A 19,162-nucleotide genomic window follows, 5' to 3' on the forward strand; every position below is an offset into this window, starting at 1 on the left:
TCTCCCAACTGGTTGGCAGATTCCTCTCTCTCTGCATTCCCAGCCTCCCGGGGCAGATCGGGACAAGTCACCCCACGTATCCTTTTCCCAAGCAGGCTGCTCTTGGGACACAGCCCTTCTCTTCTGGTGAGAGGGTCGGAGCAGTGGGGTGGACCTTGAGCGTTTTCTTCAACCTCAGCCCTGTTGGGAAGCCCTGGAGAAGCCTTGGGGAGACCCAAGGACTCAGGGTAGACCTGTCATGCCTGACGCAGGCATCTGGGGCATCTCCGCCTTCGGTGGTGGCAGGCCCAGCACCAAGGCCGGAACGTTTGCTGGCCGGTGGGGAAACAGACTTCCTGGTTCCAGATCACAAACTGCCTTGAGTAGCTGCATCTCTCCAGACACCAGATGCTGGGTACCTGCGGCTACAACAGCCTCTCCTCCTTCAAAAAAAAAAAAAAAAAAAAGCACTCTAATCCTGGAACCTGTCCCCATCCCGAACCCCCGCCACCGCTTCCTTAGGTAGAGAAGTTGGCTCACGTTTCTTCCTACTCAACAGCTGCTAGTGTTCGCCCTTCTAATGCTTCCGTCCTGGTCCCATGGGCCTTTGACAGCTGATGTCATGGCACAGTGCTATGTCATGGGTCTGTGCTATGCTCCCTGTTCTGCTCTCTCTTCATGGTGTGGCTGGTCCCCAGAAGGACTCTGTGGCTTGGGACTGCTCCCCAGACCTCCCTCCTGTCTCCTCATGGGCCTTGTTGCTCTGGCTGAGCAGAAAACAGCCTCCCCATTTCCCCAGCCCCACACCAACGCGGGGGTCAAGGAGGGTTTCCAAAGGGACATTTGAGCAGAATCTTTTCCTTCTCTCCTTCCCTTTCTCCTTTCCCTGCCTTCCCATCTCCCTTCCTTCTTTCTTTCAACTTTTTAATATGAAAAGCTTCATTTTCAAAAGTAAAGTGTATAATGAACCCCCACTTTCCTATCTCACCCAGCATCAATGCTGATACACCGGGCCAATCTTGTTTCCTCAAAACCCCCCAACCCCACTACCCACCCTCCAATACTGGATGGTATTGAAGTGGATTCCAGACAGCGATTGTATCATTCTCTCTGTAAACACTTCAGTGTGTATCTCTAACAGACAAGGACTTTTAGAAAAACTTAACCACAGTATCACATCTAAAAATATAAACAGTAGTCCAGTCAGTATTCGAATTGTTTCATAATTGCACTTTTGAAAGTGGCTTGTTTGGATCAGGATGCCGAGCAGACAGACTTGACGGGATTGAAGGGTGTGGGTGTGGGCTGGTGGTGGTGATGTGGAAGCACATTCTCACGATTCTTGGACACCTGATTGGCCTACTGCAGACAGCAGGGATTCCCTTTTTTTTTGTTTTTAGACGGAGTCTTGCTCTGTCGCCCAGGCTGGAGTGCAGTGGTGTGATCTCGGCTCACTGCAACCTCCGCCTCCTGGGTTCAAGCGATTCTCCTGCCTCAGCCTCCCGAGTAGCCGCGATTACAGGTGGGCGCCACCACCCCCGGCTAATTTTTTGTATTTTTAGTAGAGACGGGGTTTTATCATGTTGGTCAGGCTGGTCTTGAACTCCTGATCTTGTGATCCGCCTGCCTTGGCCTCCCGAAGTGCTGGGATTACAGGCGTGAGCCACCACGCCCAGCCAGGACTCCCAATTTTTATTAACCTCTACTGAACTCATTTTCACCAAATCATTGCTCAATTGTTTCCTGGCCAATTGAGACTCAGGGATGTGTCACTTCCTCCAGGCAGCCTTCCCTGTATCCTGGCCCCCAGTCAGCCCGGGCAGGTGTTCTTGTTCTATAACTGAGCTCACTGTCTTTCCCAGGTGACACTGTTTGTAGCTCCCTATAATAAGTCTTCCTCAGGGCAGGATGTTCGAGACACAGTCGGGTCTATTAGACATGTGCTACTGAATAAGGAGGAGGTCAGCCCTCATCCATTTCTGATTTGCTGCCCTGTGGGTTTGCTTTCTTTAGGTGGGTTAGGAAGTGCCTCCTATGTGCCATGCATCTCTGAATTCCTCAGTTAATTCTCACAACCGTCATGTAAGCTGATATGATCATTAATTATCCCCATTTCACTGAAGAGAAGCCGAAGCTCAGCATGGGTAAGTTGATTGGCCAAACCTCACAGTTGCCACATTGAAGGTCCCTCCTATCTCCTATTGTCCTACCCACCACCAGGGAAGAGCCATTTGGGCCGCTGGTCCTGGCTGGAACATTCTAGAAAATGCCCACAACAGAACATGATGGCTCCTGCCTCTCAGCTGCAGGAAGTGGTTCCTTTCACTATTTCTGCTCAAGTCTCAGGGCCACTACCCCCTCCCCATCCAACCTTTCTTCCCCAGCCCAGTGGAGCTGAATTCTCCCCTGCTTGCATCCTCAGCCTCTGGTGGCCAAGCAAGCCTAGAGCAGGTACTTCAAAGCTTCCTGCTTAATTGTGCCTTCCCTGCGCATCATTAGGCAGAGAGCAAAGCAAACAAATTAAATGCACATTTTCTTCTGAGACCCGTGCAGGATGGCACTGGCACCGTCTCAGTGTTGTTTGTGCTGATGGGCTGGCTGCCCAGCTTTGGACTGGGCAGGAAGCACTCTGGTGCTGGGACATGCTTACCTGTTTCTTCTTCCTCCACCCCTGGACAGAAGGTTGGTGGTTTCTGGAGAAGAATAGTTCCTTTGTGTTTCCTTTCCTTTCTTCTGTGCCTAATTAGGAATTATGCTTGGGAATCAAGCTAATTAATCTCTGCCAGTTCAGGGTGAGATCAAGCTGCTCGCACTATCAGTGTTGATCAATAACTCACTGCTGAAAGAATTTGAAAAACAACCCCGCTCCTTTCAGCACAGGCTTTAATGAGGAAGAGGTGGGATGGCCCCAGGGGGAGGCCTGGAGCAGGTTGGCAGAGGATCGTCTGGTGAGGCTACTAGCCATTGCCTCCTGCGTGTGAGAGGGCCCCCCGCAGGCAGGGCTTTCTAACGCCCAGGCCCAAGCCAGGGGTGGGAGCTTCATTATTGTGCTGCCTTGTTGTGTAACCCAACTTGTCTTGAACTGCTGAGGGTGGTCACTGGGAATACTCATAAGATGGTGGAAAACGTGGCCAATGGCAGGGTTGTATTTCAGGACAAGGTGACCCCTCTGGCTTACTGATCAGAGGCCAGCCAGAAGCCTGCTCCCAACACTGGGCTGCCACCTCAGCCCAGCGAGGACCAAATATCCAGGAGAAAAGATGCAATCTTGCAGGAAATAGAGCTGCAGAAGGCCCAGAGAATGAGAGAAAGCAAAAAAGCCCATAGGGCTGCAAGGGACAGGGGAAGGAAGGACCTCACTCTGGGAGTAGGAGAAAGGTGGTCTGGTTAGAGCTTCTAGAAAATTTGTGCTGTGTCTTGGCGTCCTCATGGCCTAGGCAGGCATCTTAGTGTGTTTTCTGATGCTATGACAGAATACCTGAGACTGAGTAATTAAAAAAGAATAACAGAAATTTATTTCTTATAATTCTAGAGGCTGGAAAGTGCAAGACGGAGGGGCTGGTATCTGTTGAGGGCCCTTGTGCTACATCATCCATGGTGGAAGGCGGCAGGGCAAAACAGCCTGGGAGGAGAGCCCTCATGACCTCTTATTAGGCACCCCCCCTCAACACTGTTGCATGGGGGATTACGTTTCCAACATATTCGAACTGTGGCAGAAGGTTAGATCTTCAGAGATACAGAGACGGCCCTTGGCTTTAGAGGGAAAGATGCAGTTGTTTTTCTTCCAAGGAGACTATCAAGAAGCCAGAGAACCAAAAACAGTGATAACTGAAAAAGAACTCCAGGACTGAAGGAACTTAGGATGGTTTTTAAAATTTTGGAAGTCCCAGCCTATGTTGTATCAAACAGATTTAAAAGGTTTTTTTTTGTTGTTATTGTTTTTCATTTTATTTTTTATTTTTTGGGACCAAGTCTCACTCTGTAGGCCAGGCTGGAGTGCAGTCTTGCTCTGTGGACCAGGCTCACTGCAACCTCTGCCTCCGGAGTCCAAGTGATTCTCATGTCTCAGCCTCCCAAGTAGCTGGCATTACAGGGTGCCTGCTACTATACCCAGCTAATTTTTGTATTTTTTATTAGAGACAGGGTTTCACCATGTTGGCCATGCTGGTCTCGAACTCCTGACCTTAAGTGATTCTTCTGCCTCAGCCTCCCAAAGTGCTGGGATTACAGGCATGAGCCACCGTGCTCGGCCTAAAACTTTTTTTAATTGACAAAAAATATTGTATGTATTTATTGTGTACAACATAGCGTTTTGAAATATGTATACCTTATGAATGGCTCAACTGAGCTAATTAACATATGCATTATCTCACATAATTATTTTTTGTGGTGAGAACACAAAATCTTTTCTTAACAATTTTCAAAAATATAATACACTAAATATAGTCCCCATGTTGTACAACAGATCTCTTGAACTTATTTCTCCTGTCTCCTGTCTCACTGAAATTTTGTGCCCTTTGACCAATATCTCCCCAGCTCCCTCACTGCCCCACCTCTCGCCACCCCCAGGCCCACCATTCTACTCTTTGCGTCTATGTATTCAATTTTTCTTTTCTCCCCCAAGACGGAGTTTCACTCTGTCTCCCAGGCTGGAGTACAGTGGTGTGATCTTGGCTCACTGCAACCTCCACCTCCTGGGTTCAAGCAATTCTCCTGCCTCAGCCTCTTGAGTAGCTGGGATTACAGGTTTGTGCCACCACGCCCAGATAATTTTTGTATTTTTAGTAGAGATGGCGTTTCACCATGTTGGCCAGGCTGGTCTCAAACTCCTGACCTCGTGATCCGCCTGCCTCGGCCTCCTAAAGTGCTGAGATTACAGGCGTGAGCCACTGCGCCTGGCCTCAATTTTTTTTTTTTTTTTTTATCATTCCAGATATAAATGAGATCCTGTAGTATTTGCCTGGGTTATTTCCCTTAATATAATATCCTCTGGGCTCATCCATGTTGTCATATATGACAGCATTTCCTTCTCTTTTAAGGCTGAACAGTATTTAATTGTGTAAATGCTTTCTTTATCCATTCATTCACTGATGGACACTTAGGTTGATTCTGTATCTTAGCTATTGTGAATAATGCTGTAATGAACAAACACAGGAGTGCAGATACTTCCTTAACATACTGATTTTATTTCCTTTGGATATATACCCAGTAGTGGGGTTGCTGGAGCATATGGTAGTTCTATTTCTATTTTTCTGAGCATCTCCGTAATGTTTTCTATAATGGCTGTAGTAATTTACATTCCCACCAACACTGAGCAAGGGTACCCTCTTCTCCACTTCCTTGCCAACACCTTAACTTTTGTGCATTTTTTTTTTTTTTTTGAGACATGGTTTCACTTTGTCACCCAGGATGGAGTGCAGTGGTGCAATTACAGCTCACTGCAGCCTCGAACTCCTGGGCTCAAGTAATCTTCCTGCCTCAGCCTCCCAAGTCACTGGGTCTACAGGTGCACGCCACCATACCTGGTTAATTTTTATTTTTTGTAGAGACAGGGGCTCACTTTGTTGCCCAGGATGGTTTCGAACTCCTGGGTTCAAGCGATCCTTCTGCTTAGGCCTCCCAAAGTGTTGGGATTACAGGCATCAGCCACTGTGCCCTGCCATCTTTGATAACAGCCATTCTGCCATGTGTGAGGTAATCTCTCATTGAGGTTTTAACTTTCATTTCCCTGATGGTTAATAATGTCGAGTACTTTTTCATATACATATTGACCATTTGTATGCCTTTTTTTTGAGAAAAGTCTATTCAGGTCCTTTGCCCAGTTTTTAATTGGGTTCTTGGTTTTCTTGCTATTGACTTGTATATTTTGGATATTAACCCCTTATCAGAATGTGTGGCTTACAAATATTTTTTCCAGGTTGTCTCTTCACTGTTGTTTCCTTTGCTGTGAAGCTTTTCAGTTTGATATAATATTATTTGTCTATTTTTGCTTTTGTTGTCTGTGCTTTTGGGGATCATATTAAAAAAACCATTGCCCAGACCAATGTCATGGAGCTTTTATCTTGTTTTCTTTTATTTCCTTTTTTTTAAATCCTTTTCTTCTAGCAATTTTATAGTTTCAGGTCTTATGTTTAAGTCTTTAATCCACTGCAAATTGATTTTTGTATATGGTATGAGATAAAGGTCTAATTTCATGCTTTTGCACGTAGACAATTTTCCCAACACTATTTATCGAAGAGACTGTCCTTTCCTCATGTGTGTTCTTGATACCATTGTCAAAAATCAATTTTCTGTAAATATACAGACTGACTTCTGGGCACTTTATTCTGTTCCATTGTCTATGTATCTTCTTTGTTGTCAGTACTGTACTGTTTTGATTACTATAACTTCTTAGTATATTTTGAAGTCAGGTGGTGTGATGCCTCCAGTTTTGTTTTTTGTCAAGGTTGCTTTGGCTATTTGGGGTCTTTTGTGGTTCTATTCAAATTTCAGGATATTTTCTATTTCTGTGAAAAAAGTCATTGAAATTTTGATACGGGTTGCATTAAGTTTGTAGATCACGTTGGGTAGTATGGACACTTGAACAACATTAATTCTTCCAATTCACGAACACGGTATATCTTTCCATTCATTGGCATCTTCTTCAATCTATGTTTTATAGTTTTTAGTGTGTCAGTTTTTCACCTCTTTGGTTTAATTTATTCCTAAGTATTTAATTTTTTTAGCTTTCCTGAATGGGATTGTTTTCTTGATTTTTTTTCAGATAGTTCACTGTTAGTGTATAGAAATGCTATGAATTTTTGTATGTTGATTTTTGTATCCTGCAACTTTACTGAATTCATTTGTTAGTTCTAAGTTTTTTGGTAGAATCATTAAGGTTTTCTGTATTATAAGATTATGTTATCTGCAAACAGGGACAGTTAAACTTCTTTCAGTTTGGCTGTCTTTTCTTTCTTTCTCTTGCATAATTGCTCCGGCTAGGATTACCATGTTGAACAGAAGTGGCTAGAGTGGGCATCCTTGTCTTGTTTCTGATCTGAGGAAAAGCTTCTAACTTTTCACCAGTGAGTTAGGATGTTAGCTATGGGTTTGTCATAGATGCTTCTTTATTGTGTTAAGGTACATTCCTTCTATACCAAATTTAATAAGATCAAATACATTAAAATGAGCTCAAGTTCCACATTAAACAGCAAATTAGTTTTGCTACAACAATTTTGTATGACTTTTGTAATTGTATTTGAAATTAATTTCATTTTGCATTTTTTTCTTGTGGCACCGTACTATTTTTTCAGATTGCAAACATTTTCACAAGCTTTGAAAGACTTGGAAATCTTGCACATGGTGCTCACCAAGCCCAAAGACAAAATGGCTCAGAGACCCTGGGGACCCAGCGTAGTGGAACACTGACCCTCAAGAGTGAGAAAGGAGACCCTGGCAGAAGGCAGCAGTGGTACCACATGACAGCTTGGGGAAGGGATTGAAGGTCTGCTTCAAAGAGAACAGAAAACCTCTCCAGGTTGTCTTTCGGCAATAACTAAAGAGAGAAAGATAACAAACATAGGAAAGATATTTCTACTCCCATATACATGCTCCAGTATAGGCACACGTAAGAAAGCCTAGGGCTGAGGGCACTCACAGGGAAACACCTCCAAATGAGGAAGACCTTGTGAGCTTCCTAAGCCAGGTGGCCACAAAGACACATGGACAATCCATTGACCCAGCAAGCAGGGAGTGTCACTTGTCCTGTGAAGAACACCAGAATACAGCTGGCCTTTCTTATCTGCATGCAGGTCCCATATCTAGATTCGAACAAGCGTGGATCAAAAATATTGGGGGAAAAAAAACTAATTATAAATTAACAAGGGGCCAGGTGCAGTCATCTATAATCCCAGCACTTTAGGAGGCAAAGGTGGGAGGATAGGTTGAGCCCGTAAGTTTAAGATCAGCCTGGGCAAATGTGGAGATTCCATCTCTACAAAAAAATAAAAAAATTAGCTAGGCATGGGGGTGCACTCTTATGGTCCCAGCTACTCCAAAGGCTGAGGCAGGAGGATTGTTTGAACCAAGGAGGTTGAGGCTGCAGTAAGCCATGTATGTGCCACCGTACTCCAGCTTTGGCAATAATGTAGGACCCTGTCTCAAACAACAACAAAAAACCATTACAGGCTGGGCATGGTGGCTCACGCCTATAATCCCAGAACTCTGGGAGGCCAAGGCAAGAGGATCACTTGAGCCCAGGAGTTTGAGGTTACACTGAGCTAGGATCATACCACTGCACTTCAGCCTGGGTGACAGAGCAAGACCCTGTTTTCACAACAAAACAATGCAATACTGAAAGTATCACAGACGAAAAACCAATACAGCATAATAATGATTTACATAGGATTTACATTGTATTCAGTATTATGAGTAATCTAGAGATGATTTAAAGTATGTGGGGGGATGTGTAGATTGTATGCAAATATCGTGCCCTTTTATATAAAGGCCATGAACATCCAGAGATTTTGCTATCCTTAGGGGATCGTGAAACCAGCCCCCAACAGACACAGAGAAATGATGTTACTAAACACAGCAACATTAGGGGCTAGTATCCAGATTACATAAGCCCACACCAGAGCCAAAGAAGATGGAGGAGGAATGGGATTCATTCTTCCAGACAATACGTGTAAGTTTACTTGACCATGGAATGCCAAAGCAGAAGGAACCGCAATTTTTAGAAGACTCATCGGCCCAATGAGATCAGCTATTGTCTCAGTGACTTCAGAAGACCCTTTGGTTTTATTTTGCTCTTTTGTAGGAAGAAGATGAGGTGCTGTGGAAGCCATGAGGTGCACCTGAGGTCTCCCTTCAAAGATAACCTGTCGGGAAAGAGTGGTTAGCTGTCAGCTTCTGGCCTCAGTCTCCCCATGTAACTCCCAGTCAATGACTGACCAAAACAGGGACACTGACACTTTGCCATTCCTGCCCAACACAAGCCTCCTTCACCGGCAATCTTTGTGCCAGAACACCCTCACTGGGCTGCTCAGGCCTTCTTCAGAACTGCAGGCAGCCTGAGGCTCTCCCTACCTAATCCTCCTTCCTTACATGCCCTTCTTTTAATGTCAAACCTGCAGCATGGTCTAAAGGCCATCTCTGTCTACTTTTGATTCCTCACCCCTTTGTTTTTCATAGGTACATCTCCTAATAAATCCTTTGCCCTTCTAACTTCCTCTTGGCATCTGCTTCTTAAGCACCCAAACTGATACAGCTGTCCACCCACATAGTGTGACTGGTTAAAGCCTACTGGCTCACTCTATTTTTTTTTTTGAGACAGAGTTTTTGCTCTTGTTCCCCTGGCTGGAATGCAACGGCATGACCTCAGCTCACTGAAACCTCTGCCTCCCGGGTTCAAGTGATTCTCCTGCCTCAGCCTCCTGAGTAGCTTGGATTACAGGCGCCTGCCACCACGGCTGGCTAATTTTTGTACTTTTAGTAGAGACAGGGTTTTACCATGTTGGCCAGGCTGGTCATGAACTCCTGACCTCATGTGATCTGCCCGCCTTGGCCTCCCAAAGTGCTGAGACTACAGGCGTGAGCCATCATGCCTGGCCAGACTCACTCTTTTGAAATGTGAAGGTCTAAAAAAAAAAAAAAAATCCTCTTAAAATGTAGCCATGGGAGCACACTGAAAAGAAATGCAGTATTTCATTGGATGGCTGCAAAAGAATGTAGACTCCTACAAAGATGGGTTGACATCTTCTGGGGGCTTATTTTACCATTTACCTCTGACAGGATGGCTGAAGAGGAATCATCCTGGGAGTTGGTTATAATATTATTTATTTAAAAATATTTATCATTTATTAAGTACTTCTTATGTGACAAGAACCATAAGAGCTTTCCATACATTGTTTCATTCAATACTCACACAATTCTAATGTTATCTCCATTTTTCAGATAAGAAAATGAAGTTAATCAGATGTTGAGCTTAGATTTGAATTGAGGACTATTTAATGCCAAAGCTTAGATTCTTTAAGTCACACACACACACACACACACACACGTGTTTAAATTGAGTTTCCAAGGAAAAAGAAAACATGAACTATAGGAGAGAAACATGAAATGAAATATGGAAGAAAATGAAGATACTGAGTAGAAGCGGCCTAGAAATCTGCGAAGAGAAAGTCAAGGCAGGGAGGTTTTCTAGGGAAAGTTGTAAGTGTCTTGATGTTACTAATTATGTGTTCTTAGAGACATACAATCTGAGTCTCAGCTTTCACAGATATATTGAGGTCGTTTACTAGATGGTCTCTATATTTCATTTCAGCTCTAAGATTATACATTTTCTTCTTAGAGATTTTTATTTGTCGTTTTGTATAAAATCAACAAGTTTAATAGTTTTCACTAAATCCCACAAGAAGCAAAATGTTCTGTTAGGCACCCCATGTGAACAGTGGATTTCATAATTCAGCAAGAGAAGCGATCTGCCAGCATACCAACAGGATGTGACAAACGCCATGGGTTCCGCACGCACAGGTCCTACAAAAAGTCACTCACTGTCAAAAAAGGTTTGTCCAGTTTGTTTGAGGTTCTTGCTTGGCATGAAGTCCTCATGGATAATCACTATGCTTTTTTTGTGGTTAAAATCTGGGATAAAAGCAAACTTAATCTTTTAACTTTTAAACAGTAAACAATACCATTCCCTAATTATGACACACTTTTTTTGTGAGAAAGGGTATGGGGAATGTGAAAAGTGCTTTGAAGAATAACTTAAAAAGCCTCACTTGAGTCTTTTTCCATCTTCTTCATTTTTCTCTTTATCTACAAATGAGTAGATTTTCTGTAACTACTAATTGCTGTTTGGTCAATCTTTAGGAAAAGGTTAAAAGGCCGCTGTCAGTAGTGAGGGCAAGAGGAGAAAAGCACAAGCTAGAGAAGCTCTAGACCAGATTGCCACAGCTCCACAAGCCTGATTCTGTCCTGAAGGGTTTCCCAGATAATGTCGGTAATGCAGTTAGGAAAAGCAGTGTGAGTGTTTCTGGGACGAATGAGGTGGAGAAAATAAAACAAAATACATTATTATTTGAGAAAAAGAAATGTAAAAAACTCACTATTTTACTGTGTTAAAAAAAGATGGCACATTTATTGCTACATAAATGTTATATACATATTGTGTTTTCTGTTACAGTGACAGAAAAAAATTTGAACTTCTTGCTGCTGGTTGAAAAGGTTTATCAATAATACCTTGAATTTGACACAGGATACAAATCTGCAATAAACCAACAATGGAAACTGGAGAACAAGATGAGAAGCAATTCATCTCCAACAATTAGCTCTTACAATACTCCATAGGTACTACACGGTATGCTAGAGTCCTACTATGGTCTTAAAATGCTATTGTAAATTTCTGATATTAATGAACAGGTTATGGTAAATAACCCTACATTTTTTACTACCTAATATAATAAAATAAAGTAAGAAACTTTTTACTGAAAACTTTTTGATTTCAAAAATCTAGAAAGAGTAATATTTAGAATTCAAGAAATTTTCTTACAAGATTATTGTATAAAAGACTAGCTACAGTGAAAAATAAGCCAAATGTTTTTTTCTTTCTATTTTATGAAGGAAAGCTTCTGGGCATACTGCAAAGTCTAATATAGCGAAAAAGACAACAAGCTCTGAAGAAAAAAAGGCCAGGCAGTGGCATATGTTCACTCACACATCATAAGCAACAACTTCTGTTTAGCTGATTAACACTGAAATGAAGAACAAGGCCACAGATAGAGTCTGATGTAACTGGAGAATATATGCAAATTAAAGTAACCAAAAAGTCCACTAAGTTCACAAATGACTGACTTGTTAGGAATCATCCTGATTAGAGTACCAGAAGTTCTGTCTTGTTTTTGTTCTTTCAAATTAACAGAAATCTTTAAGCTACAGAGTGATTTGGGTCCCTTCCTCTGTGTGCTGATTGCCACTGTTGATACTGGCTATAAGGAATTATTAAGCCAAGATATCTCGTTTAGCATGTTTTTCTCTCCCAGGGTTGTTGTGGTGGAAGACAGGTTTCATGGAAGTTCAAAGTGATTATGTCTTTTAAAACAACTCCTAAGGATTAGAGACAGAGAGTGCCTTAATGAACAGTATTAAGATGGACTGACAAGTACTGGTTTAATGCTAATCTGGCTCATCATTTTGGGACAAGGGCAGATGGTTTGCAGTTGATTAAATCACCCACTGAATTCTTCCCCATTGACCAGCCATCCAAATGACAGAGAAATAAAGGCTAGGATAAGGAAACACGGATGACCATTGCTCTTGTATTCCATTAGGTAATTAGCCTCAGAGTGGTGTGTTCATTTATCACACTACCTGCCTTGGTGACTACTGAGTTTTGTTATGTTCACCATAATCACAGCCTGAAAAAATCGTCTTTGTATTTTAAATGTATTTTGTGCTTACTTACAGCTAACACTTTACAAGTACTGTATGTAGTACTTACTGCTTGGAAAACAAAGCAATTTCTAAAAAGTAGATTCTTCCCTTGTAATTTACAATTTTGCTATTACAAGCTTTCCTATGAGATCTAGAAGCTTGAAAAGTCTTGGTTATTATTAGAAATAAAGCAATGTTTATTTGGGGAAAAACCTAGAGAACAAAATTTCCCCTTTTAAAATGCTAGCTAGGCTATGGTCACAGATGGTCTCTGCTTACCACTGTAGGGTAACTGTGCAAAGCACACAGGGCTGCACGGAGGAGGCTGGACTGTGACCATAAACTTCAGATTTAGAGATCAGATATAACACCCACAAAGAGAAAATAAAAATAAATCAAAAAATGAGAGCAAGAGAAATGCTATACCAAGTAATATTTTCCTATTTCATGGAAAGCACTATTCATATGGCAAGAGGATAGGAGAGGGCAACAAAAGACTTTTCCCTTCCTTTTTAAGACACTAATAGGTATGCCGGGAATGCTAAGGGCCAATGGTTGTCACTGCTTTGTTCTCTGCACGTGAACTGCTTTAATGTATGCTGGCATCAGCTGAGTGTAGATCAGCTTTCCACATTAACTTTTTCCCTTTATATGTAGACCTTACAGTTTCATAACAATAAATAAAATTTGTAGTTACAATGCATTTGTCAATTCAGTTTAGGCACAAGGCAACTTCCACGGTGAGTGGAGAGATCGAGACAGTCTCTGATTGTGCAGAAGCGACACACTGCTTGCAACAAAAGATTTGTTGCAAACATCTCATGGGCTGATGTTCTGATGAGCTTCCTATCTTCACTTCTGATGGAAGTGTTGACCAGTTGCTTTGATCGTAGGATTACATTTGAGTTTCTTGCTTCAAGTGTTTTGTTTTTTCTTCTCCCTCCTGTCAGGTTTGTGTCTTCAGATAATCTGAGTTGTCCAAGTCCTTATGAGGAGAGGTCACCTTCTATCTAGCCTACTGATAACTCTGGAACTGTGGCAGGGACAGCCAAGGGAGAGGACAATACCAGTTAGTACATAATTGTTAAAAATAAAACACCTTCCCCCTCCCACCAACAAAAAAAGCTGGTATTCCTCATCTATACCCAGGTCTGCACTAAATTTGTAGTCTGCTAAGTGACTTAATGAACTTTTTCCTTTTAAGGTATACTGAAATGGTTTTACTTGATGTGTATGGTAAGGTTTTTTGTTTGTTTGTTTTCAGACAGTGTCTTGCTCTATCACCCAGGCTGCAGCGCAGTGGCATGATCATGGCTCAATGCAGCCTTGAACTCCTGGGCTCAAGCAATCCTCCCACCTCAGTCTCTGAGTAGCTGGGACTACAGGTGTGCACCACCACACCCGGCTATCTGGTAAGATTTTTAAAGGAGATCATGTGATTACAGAATCACAAACTACAAGAGTATAAAACAGCTGCTGCAATGATGCAAACCTTCATTTTAACAACACTCAAGTTGGCAATAACTGAGCTCGGAGGTGCTACTCATTCATTCCTCAGTAGTGAGACAACGGTAAAGCCCTCAATTTGCTGCTGCCTCCACTCCACCACACTGTTAATAGTTTACATTTATTTCATCTAAACTGAGAGCACCTGAGGTCAGAGGCTACTCTGCATTCATTTTCATATTGGTCCCAGTTCCTGGTCCACAGTAGGTCCTCAACAAATGTTTGCTCCATGTTTATTAAGAATATTTTACTCTATTAGTACAAATTCTATACATACTTATGTTCCCAATATAATATATATAGCAGTAACTGAAATTTTCTACTTTAAATTTTTAATAAAATAGTTTTAGATAGAATCATAACTTTTACTTCCTTATTAAACAATAACCACAGTATTGTTTAGTTACATAGCAATGCTCTTAGGGATGGAAAACTAAGATATTCAAAGCTACTTGGCCTACATTACAGGATGGCAAATTTTTGTACGTTTATAACCAGTCATTCTGTGGTCATGTCTTAGCCATTTTGATTCTAGTAGCATTTTTCCTGCTGCCCTGTCTCTTGCTGCTTTTAATCTGCTATCCAATTTATGAAACCAAATAACTATCTTTATGAAATTAGCAACCTTAACACATATTCTAAGATGACAAACACTAGCCTATACAATCTATGGAACAAAGTGCATTCACTACATGTCTCATATCTTGATGCCTTTTTAAACTTAAAAGAATTCTTGATCCTTTTTTGATAGGTGGGAACGCCCAAAGTTTAATTTTAACCTAAGTGGGAAAATTTCCACATTATAAAGAGATAAAGGGTAGAGCTATGAAAGCAGTATGAAATAGAGAAGTAGTAAAGCACAGGAAGTAAACAGAAGGAAATGAGATGAGAATAAGAACACAAAGTTGAACGAGTAAGAGAGACTGCAAAGAAAACAAGAGGAAATGGGTAGAACTAACTAGAGCGAGACAAGAAAAATAAAACAGGCTCTAAGAGAAGTGTTAGGGCAGAATGCCTAGTGCTCTTTTTCACAGCTTGGTGGTTATCTGGGACCTGAGCATAAGAAGTTACCTCTCCCATCACTCTTCTTTGAAATAATCTATGTTTAGAAAGTCTCTTTTGCACTGAGAAATAGTGGCATGGTTTTATTTTAAAACTTCAAAGTTAATTTTTTGGCCAGGCTCAGCGGCTCACACCTGTAATCCGAGCACTTTGGGAAGCCGAGGCAGTCGGATCACTTGAGGTCAGGAGTTTGAGACCAGGCTGGGCAACCTGGCGAAACCCTGTCTCTACTAAAAATACAAAAAAATTAGCTGGGCGTGGTGGTGTATGTCTGTAATCCCAGCTACTCAGGAGGCTGAGGTGGAAGAATTGCTCAAATCCAGGGGGCGGGAGTTGAAGTGGGCCGAGATGATCACACCATTGCACTCCAGCTCAGGCGACAGAGTCAAACTCCATCTCAAAACAAACAAACAAACAACAACAACCAAAAAAACGAACAACAAAAAAACCCCAGAACAAACAAAAACACTTCAAAGTTTATTTTTGAAGCAAAAATACTTACTGTTTCATAGTAGTCTATATTTTCTACAGAGTATGAAACAATGATCTAGGTTTTAGAGGATCTGTAAACTAGCTCTTGCCTAAAGTCCCTGACACGTACAATCTGTTAGATTGCTGGATACTTTTTGTGGGGGAGGTAGTTTGAGGTTTTCTCCAGTGTGCTAACGTTACGGTTATAACTGACTTATGAAATAACTGCCTTAACTCTTCCTTTCTTTTACCCTAAATGAAATCTTCCGTGTGGTCTGGTTTGACCCTATATGTAGTCTCATTTGACCCTATATATGTAGTGGCGGTAGGAACTAAATCCCTCAGGAAAAGGTGAGTTACTAATATTTGTAGTTTATCTATCAAATAGTCTATCAAATTCCAGACTGTCAGTTCAAAATGAGATAGCCACAAAACTGACCAAATGAAACTGCACTTGATATTTTTTTCTGTTCCACACCCCACACTCATCTGCCTTTACTTACTACTTTTAATCTGTTGATAAAATTGGGAAAAAAACTACATACTGCTGAAGGCAGATTATAAAAATGAAGTTACCAGCTGGGCGAGGTGGCTCACACCTGTAATCCTAGCACTTTGGGAGGCTGAGGTGGGCAGATCACCTGAGGTCGGGAGTTCGAGACCAGCCTGGCCAACATGGTGAAACCCCGTCTCTACTAAAAATACAAAAATTTAGCCGGGCATGGTGGTGCACACCTGTAATCCCAGCTAGTCTACTCGGGAGGCTGAGGCAGGAGAATTGCTGGAACCTGGGAGGCAGAGACTGCAGTTAGCCGAGATCGTGCCACTGCACTCCAGCCTGGGCAACAGAGTGAGACTCCGTCTTGAGGAAAAAAAAAATCACCAGGAACTGAATTGTGTTTATTCCATGAAAAGGAAGATATAAAGAATAGTCCTTGAACAAGTAAAATTCCACCAGAGAGAAGGGCATTCTGGCTCTACCATATATAATAACTTCACATTCATTAATAGATTCTAGAGGGTGTTAACTGATGTGCTTGCAAGTGGGGAAGAAGCATCATATCATTAACTTGCATTATTGATCCAAATAGAAGTAATAACTTTTTCATATATAAAGTCTTCATGACAAAAAGCTAGATAATTAGCAGAAAACTGGTTGATGATCTAGTCAAGCATTTCTGAATAAAGAAATGAAGAACATGAGTGGTATCAAGAGCGTTTTCTGATGGCTGAGTCATTGTACTATTTCTTCTTGGATCAGGAAGATACTCATGTAAGAGAGTACACATGATGATTCCCAACAGAAGAACCAAAGTCACAAGACACTGCCACACTTTGAAGAAAATAGCAATTTGCTATAAAATGACACTGGCTCTCTAAGTCTGATAATGTAACAGAAAGACAAACTGTTGTATTTCAAATTACATGTGACCTTTACAATGGCCACTGCTCACTAGAGAATTCTTTTCAAAGATTCTAACCCAGTTTAAGATGAATCTTAAGGTTATTTCTTTGCTGTTTCTTTTCAAACCCGTACTTACCTGGCTGATGTTTACATATGACCCATAGGGTTGGTAGTTTCACTAAGCCCAGGATGGGTTCCTGGCAGTGTGGTTGGCGGCTCTGCCGATACGGCAGAAACTTTTTCTTCTTCCCTTCTCTTAAGGCAGGCTGCTTTGGGGTTAAGGTTCCTCTCTAAAACAGGAGGAAAGAATTTTTATCACTATGGTTTTAAGTTATGAATTAGGTCTCAAGCTGAACAAATGGCTGTTGTTTTGTGTAACTTCATTCCCATACTAAATAACCATCACACAGAAGAAACAATGTGCTCACAGAAAACCTCAGCATTGAACTGAGCCCCCAGATTTATACTTCTAAGTGACCATTTTGTGTTTTCTTCATTTTTTGCTTATGATTTAGTTTTCTAGGGTTTGATTGGATTTAAATCAAAATGCTACTCTTCACTCAAACATTTTGGCAAATGCTGTTGTTATTAGGCTACCAAGTCTCTTCAATGTCCTGCTAAGACACGGCATACTGAATTGACATGAATGCTGACATCTTGTACTTAAGAGAGAGACATGTGTGCTTTATCTAAAATGTTACCAGTTCAGAAAAGGATAAAGTAAGAGATATCCTCAGCTATGCCTCTAAAGCAGTGGTCTCCAAGCTTTTTGGCACCAGTGACTGGTTTCGTGGAAGACAATTTTTCCATGAACCTGGTGCGGGGGGGCGGGGGGGAAGGGGTCGGGGATGGTTTCAGGATGATTTAAGCACATTACATTTATTGTGCACTGTATTTCTATTATTATTACATTGTACTATAAAATGAAATAATTATACAACTCACCATTAAGTCAGTGGGAGCCCTGAACCTGTCTTCATGAAACTAGATGGTCCCATCTGGGGGTGATGGGACAGAATGACACATCATCAGGCATCAGATTCTCATAAGGAGCAGGCAAGCTAGATCCCAGATCCCTTGCATATGTAGTTCACAATAGGGTTCATGCTCCTATGAGAATCTAATGCTGCTGCTGATCTGACAGGAGGTGGAGATGCAAATGATGGGGAGTGTCGGTAAATACAGATAAGCTTCGCTGGATTGCTCTCTGCTCACCTCCTGCTGTGCAGCCAGCTCGGTTCCTAACAGGCCACTGGTACTGGTCCGTGGCCCAGGGTTTGGGGACCCCTCTTCTATAGGAAATGTGCCAATTCGAGGGAGAGGGATAGATAGCTGGTGCACATCTTACTTTTCTACTTTGATATATATGTGAAACAAGATGAATGAGTTGGTCTTTCTATTGCTGGAGGTGTTATTAAAAGGGTAAAAACCTCTGCTGCTTCTTATAAAAGATAGCAAAGAAGACTGCATGGGATCTGTGACATGGGCATTTTCAAAAGAGGTTAAAGAATAAGCCGAGAGGTACAAGGATCGCTTGAGCCCAAGAGTTGTCAAGGCTACAGTGATCGTGCCACTGCACTCTAGCCTGGATGACACAGCGAGACCCTGTCTCAAAAAAAAAAAAAAAGAATCGGGTGCTACTGTGAGAAATAAAGGGAAAGAAAATCCATCAGATCAAAGACCCACTGGATCAAAATCTACTTACACACTACTATTCCTGTTGGATTTTTTTAAAAATGAGTTTTAAGCCCAAGATATCCATAGCTTCTGATATAGCTTTTTATTTGATTATAACATATAGTATAGGTTAAAAGTTGTTCCACATATTTTTATAAATGGATTAAAAATGTCCTAATGAATATGATATAAAGGGATCATTTGTAATTAGTCTGGAATGAAAATAGTATTTTTTAGAAGTTGTAATATTTTATGTCAGATTTTCTTGACATGAGGGCATAGCCGATATATCATTAGTACAGCTCCCCTTTTTCCATGTCCCCACCCCACCCCCGACCATTTTTTCAGAGATGGGGTCTCACTGCGTTGCCCAGGCTTGCCTTGAACTCCTGGGCTGAAAGGATCCTCCCACCTCAGCCTGTCAAAAACCTGGGACTACCAGCAAGTGCCACTGTGCCAGCTTCCCCTTTAAAGTAGGTAAAAGTGTACTTGGATGTATATATTTCAATACACATTTATAGTTCACCTCCAAGTTTTTAAAAACTAAACAAAAAACTTCATTATGGTAAACTTAGCTGACTCCTGACTATCAGTGATGCATACTAATAAAATTTCATTTTAGAGTTCTAATTTTCTAAGCCCCTGTATTTA

General features: G+C 41.7%; 1 protein-coding gene across 18 annotated transcripts in view; it reads right to left on the minus strand.

The window, feature by feature from the left end:
* Window positions 1-7,061: 7,061 nt before the first annotated feature.
* Window positions 7,062-19,162, minus strand: part of TCF12 (transcription factor 12) — a 382,270-nt gene continuing 370,169 nt past the window's right edge. For 14 of the 18 annotated variants that reach the window (XM_055279265.2, XM_063639406.1, XM_055279262.2 and 11 more), the window contains 2 exons: window positions 16,971-17,124; window positions 11,069-13,423 (listed from right to left, as the gene is read on the minus strand). In XM_055279265.2, the coding sequence (XP_055135240.2) occupies window positions 16,982-17,124 (143 nt within the window). In that variant the 3' untranslated portion in view covers window positions 11,069-13,423; window positions 16,971-16,981. Of the gene's footprint in view, window positions 8,838-11,068; window positions 13,424-16,970; window positions 17,125-19,162 lie in introns of those variants that run through there. The other 4 variants (XM_063639405.1, XM_063639407.1, XM_063639402.1 and 1 more) reach the window with 1 other exon arrangement.

Source organism: Symphalangus syndactylus, chromosome 5 (genome assembly GCF_028878055.3).
Source record: "Symphalangus syndactylus isolate Jambi chromosome 5, NHGRI_mSymSyn1-v2.1_pri, whole genome shotgun sequence".
NCBI lineage: Eukaryota > Metazoa > Chordata > Mammalia > Primates > Hylobatidae > Symphalangus > Symphalangus syndactylus.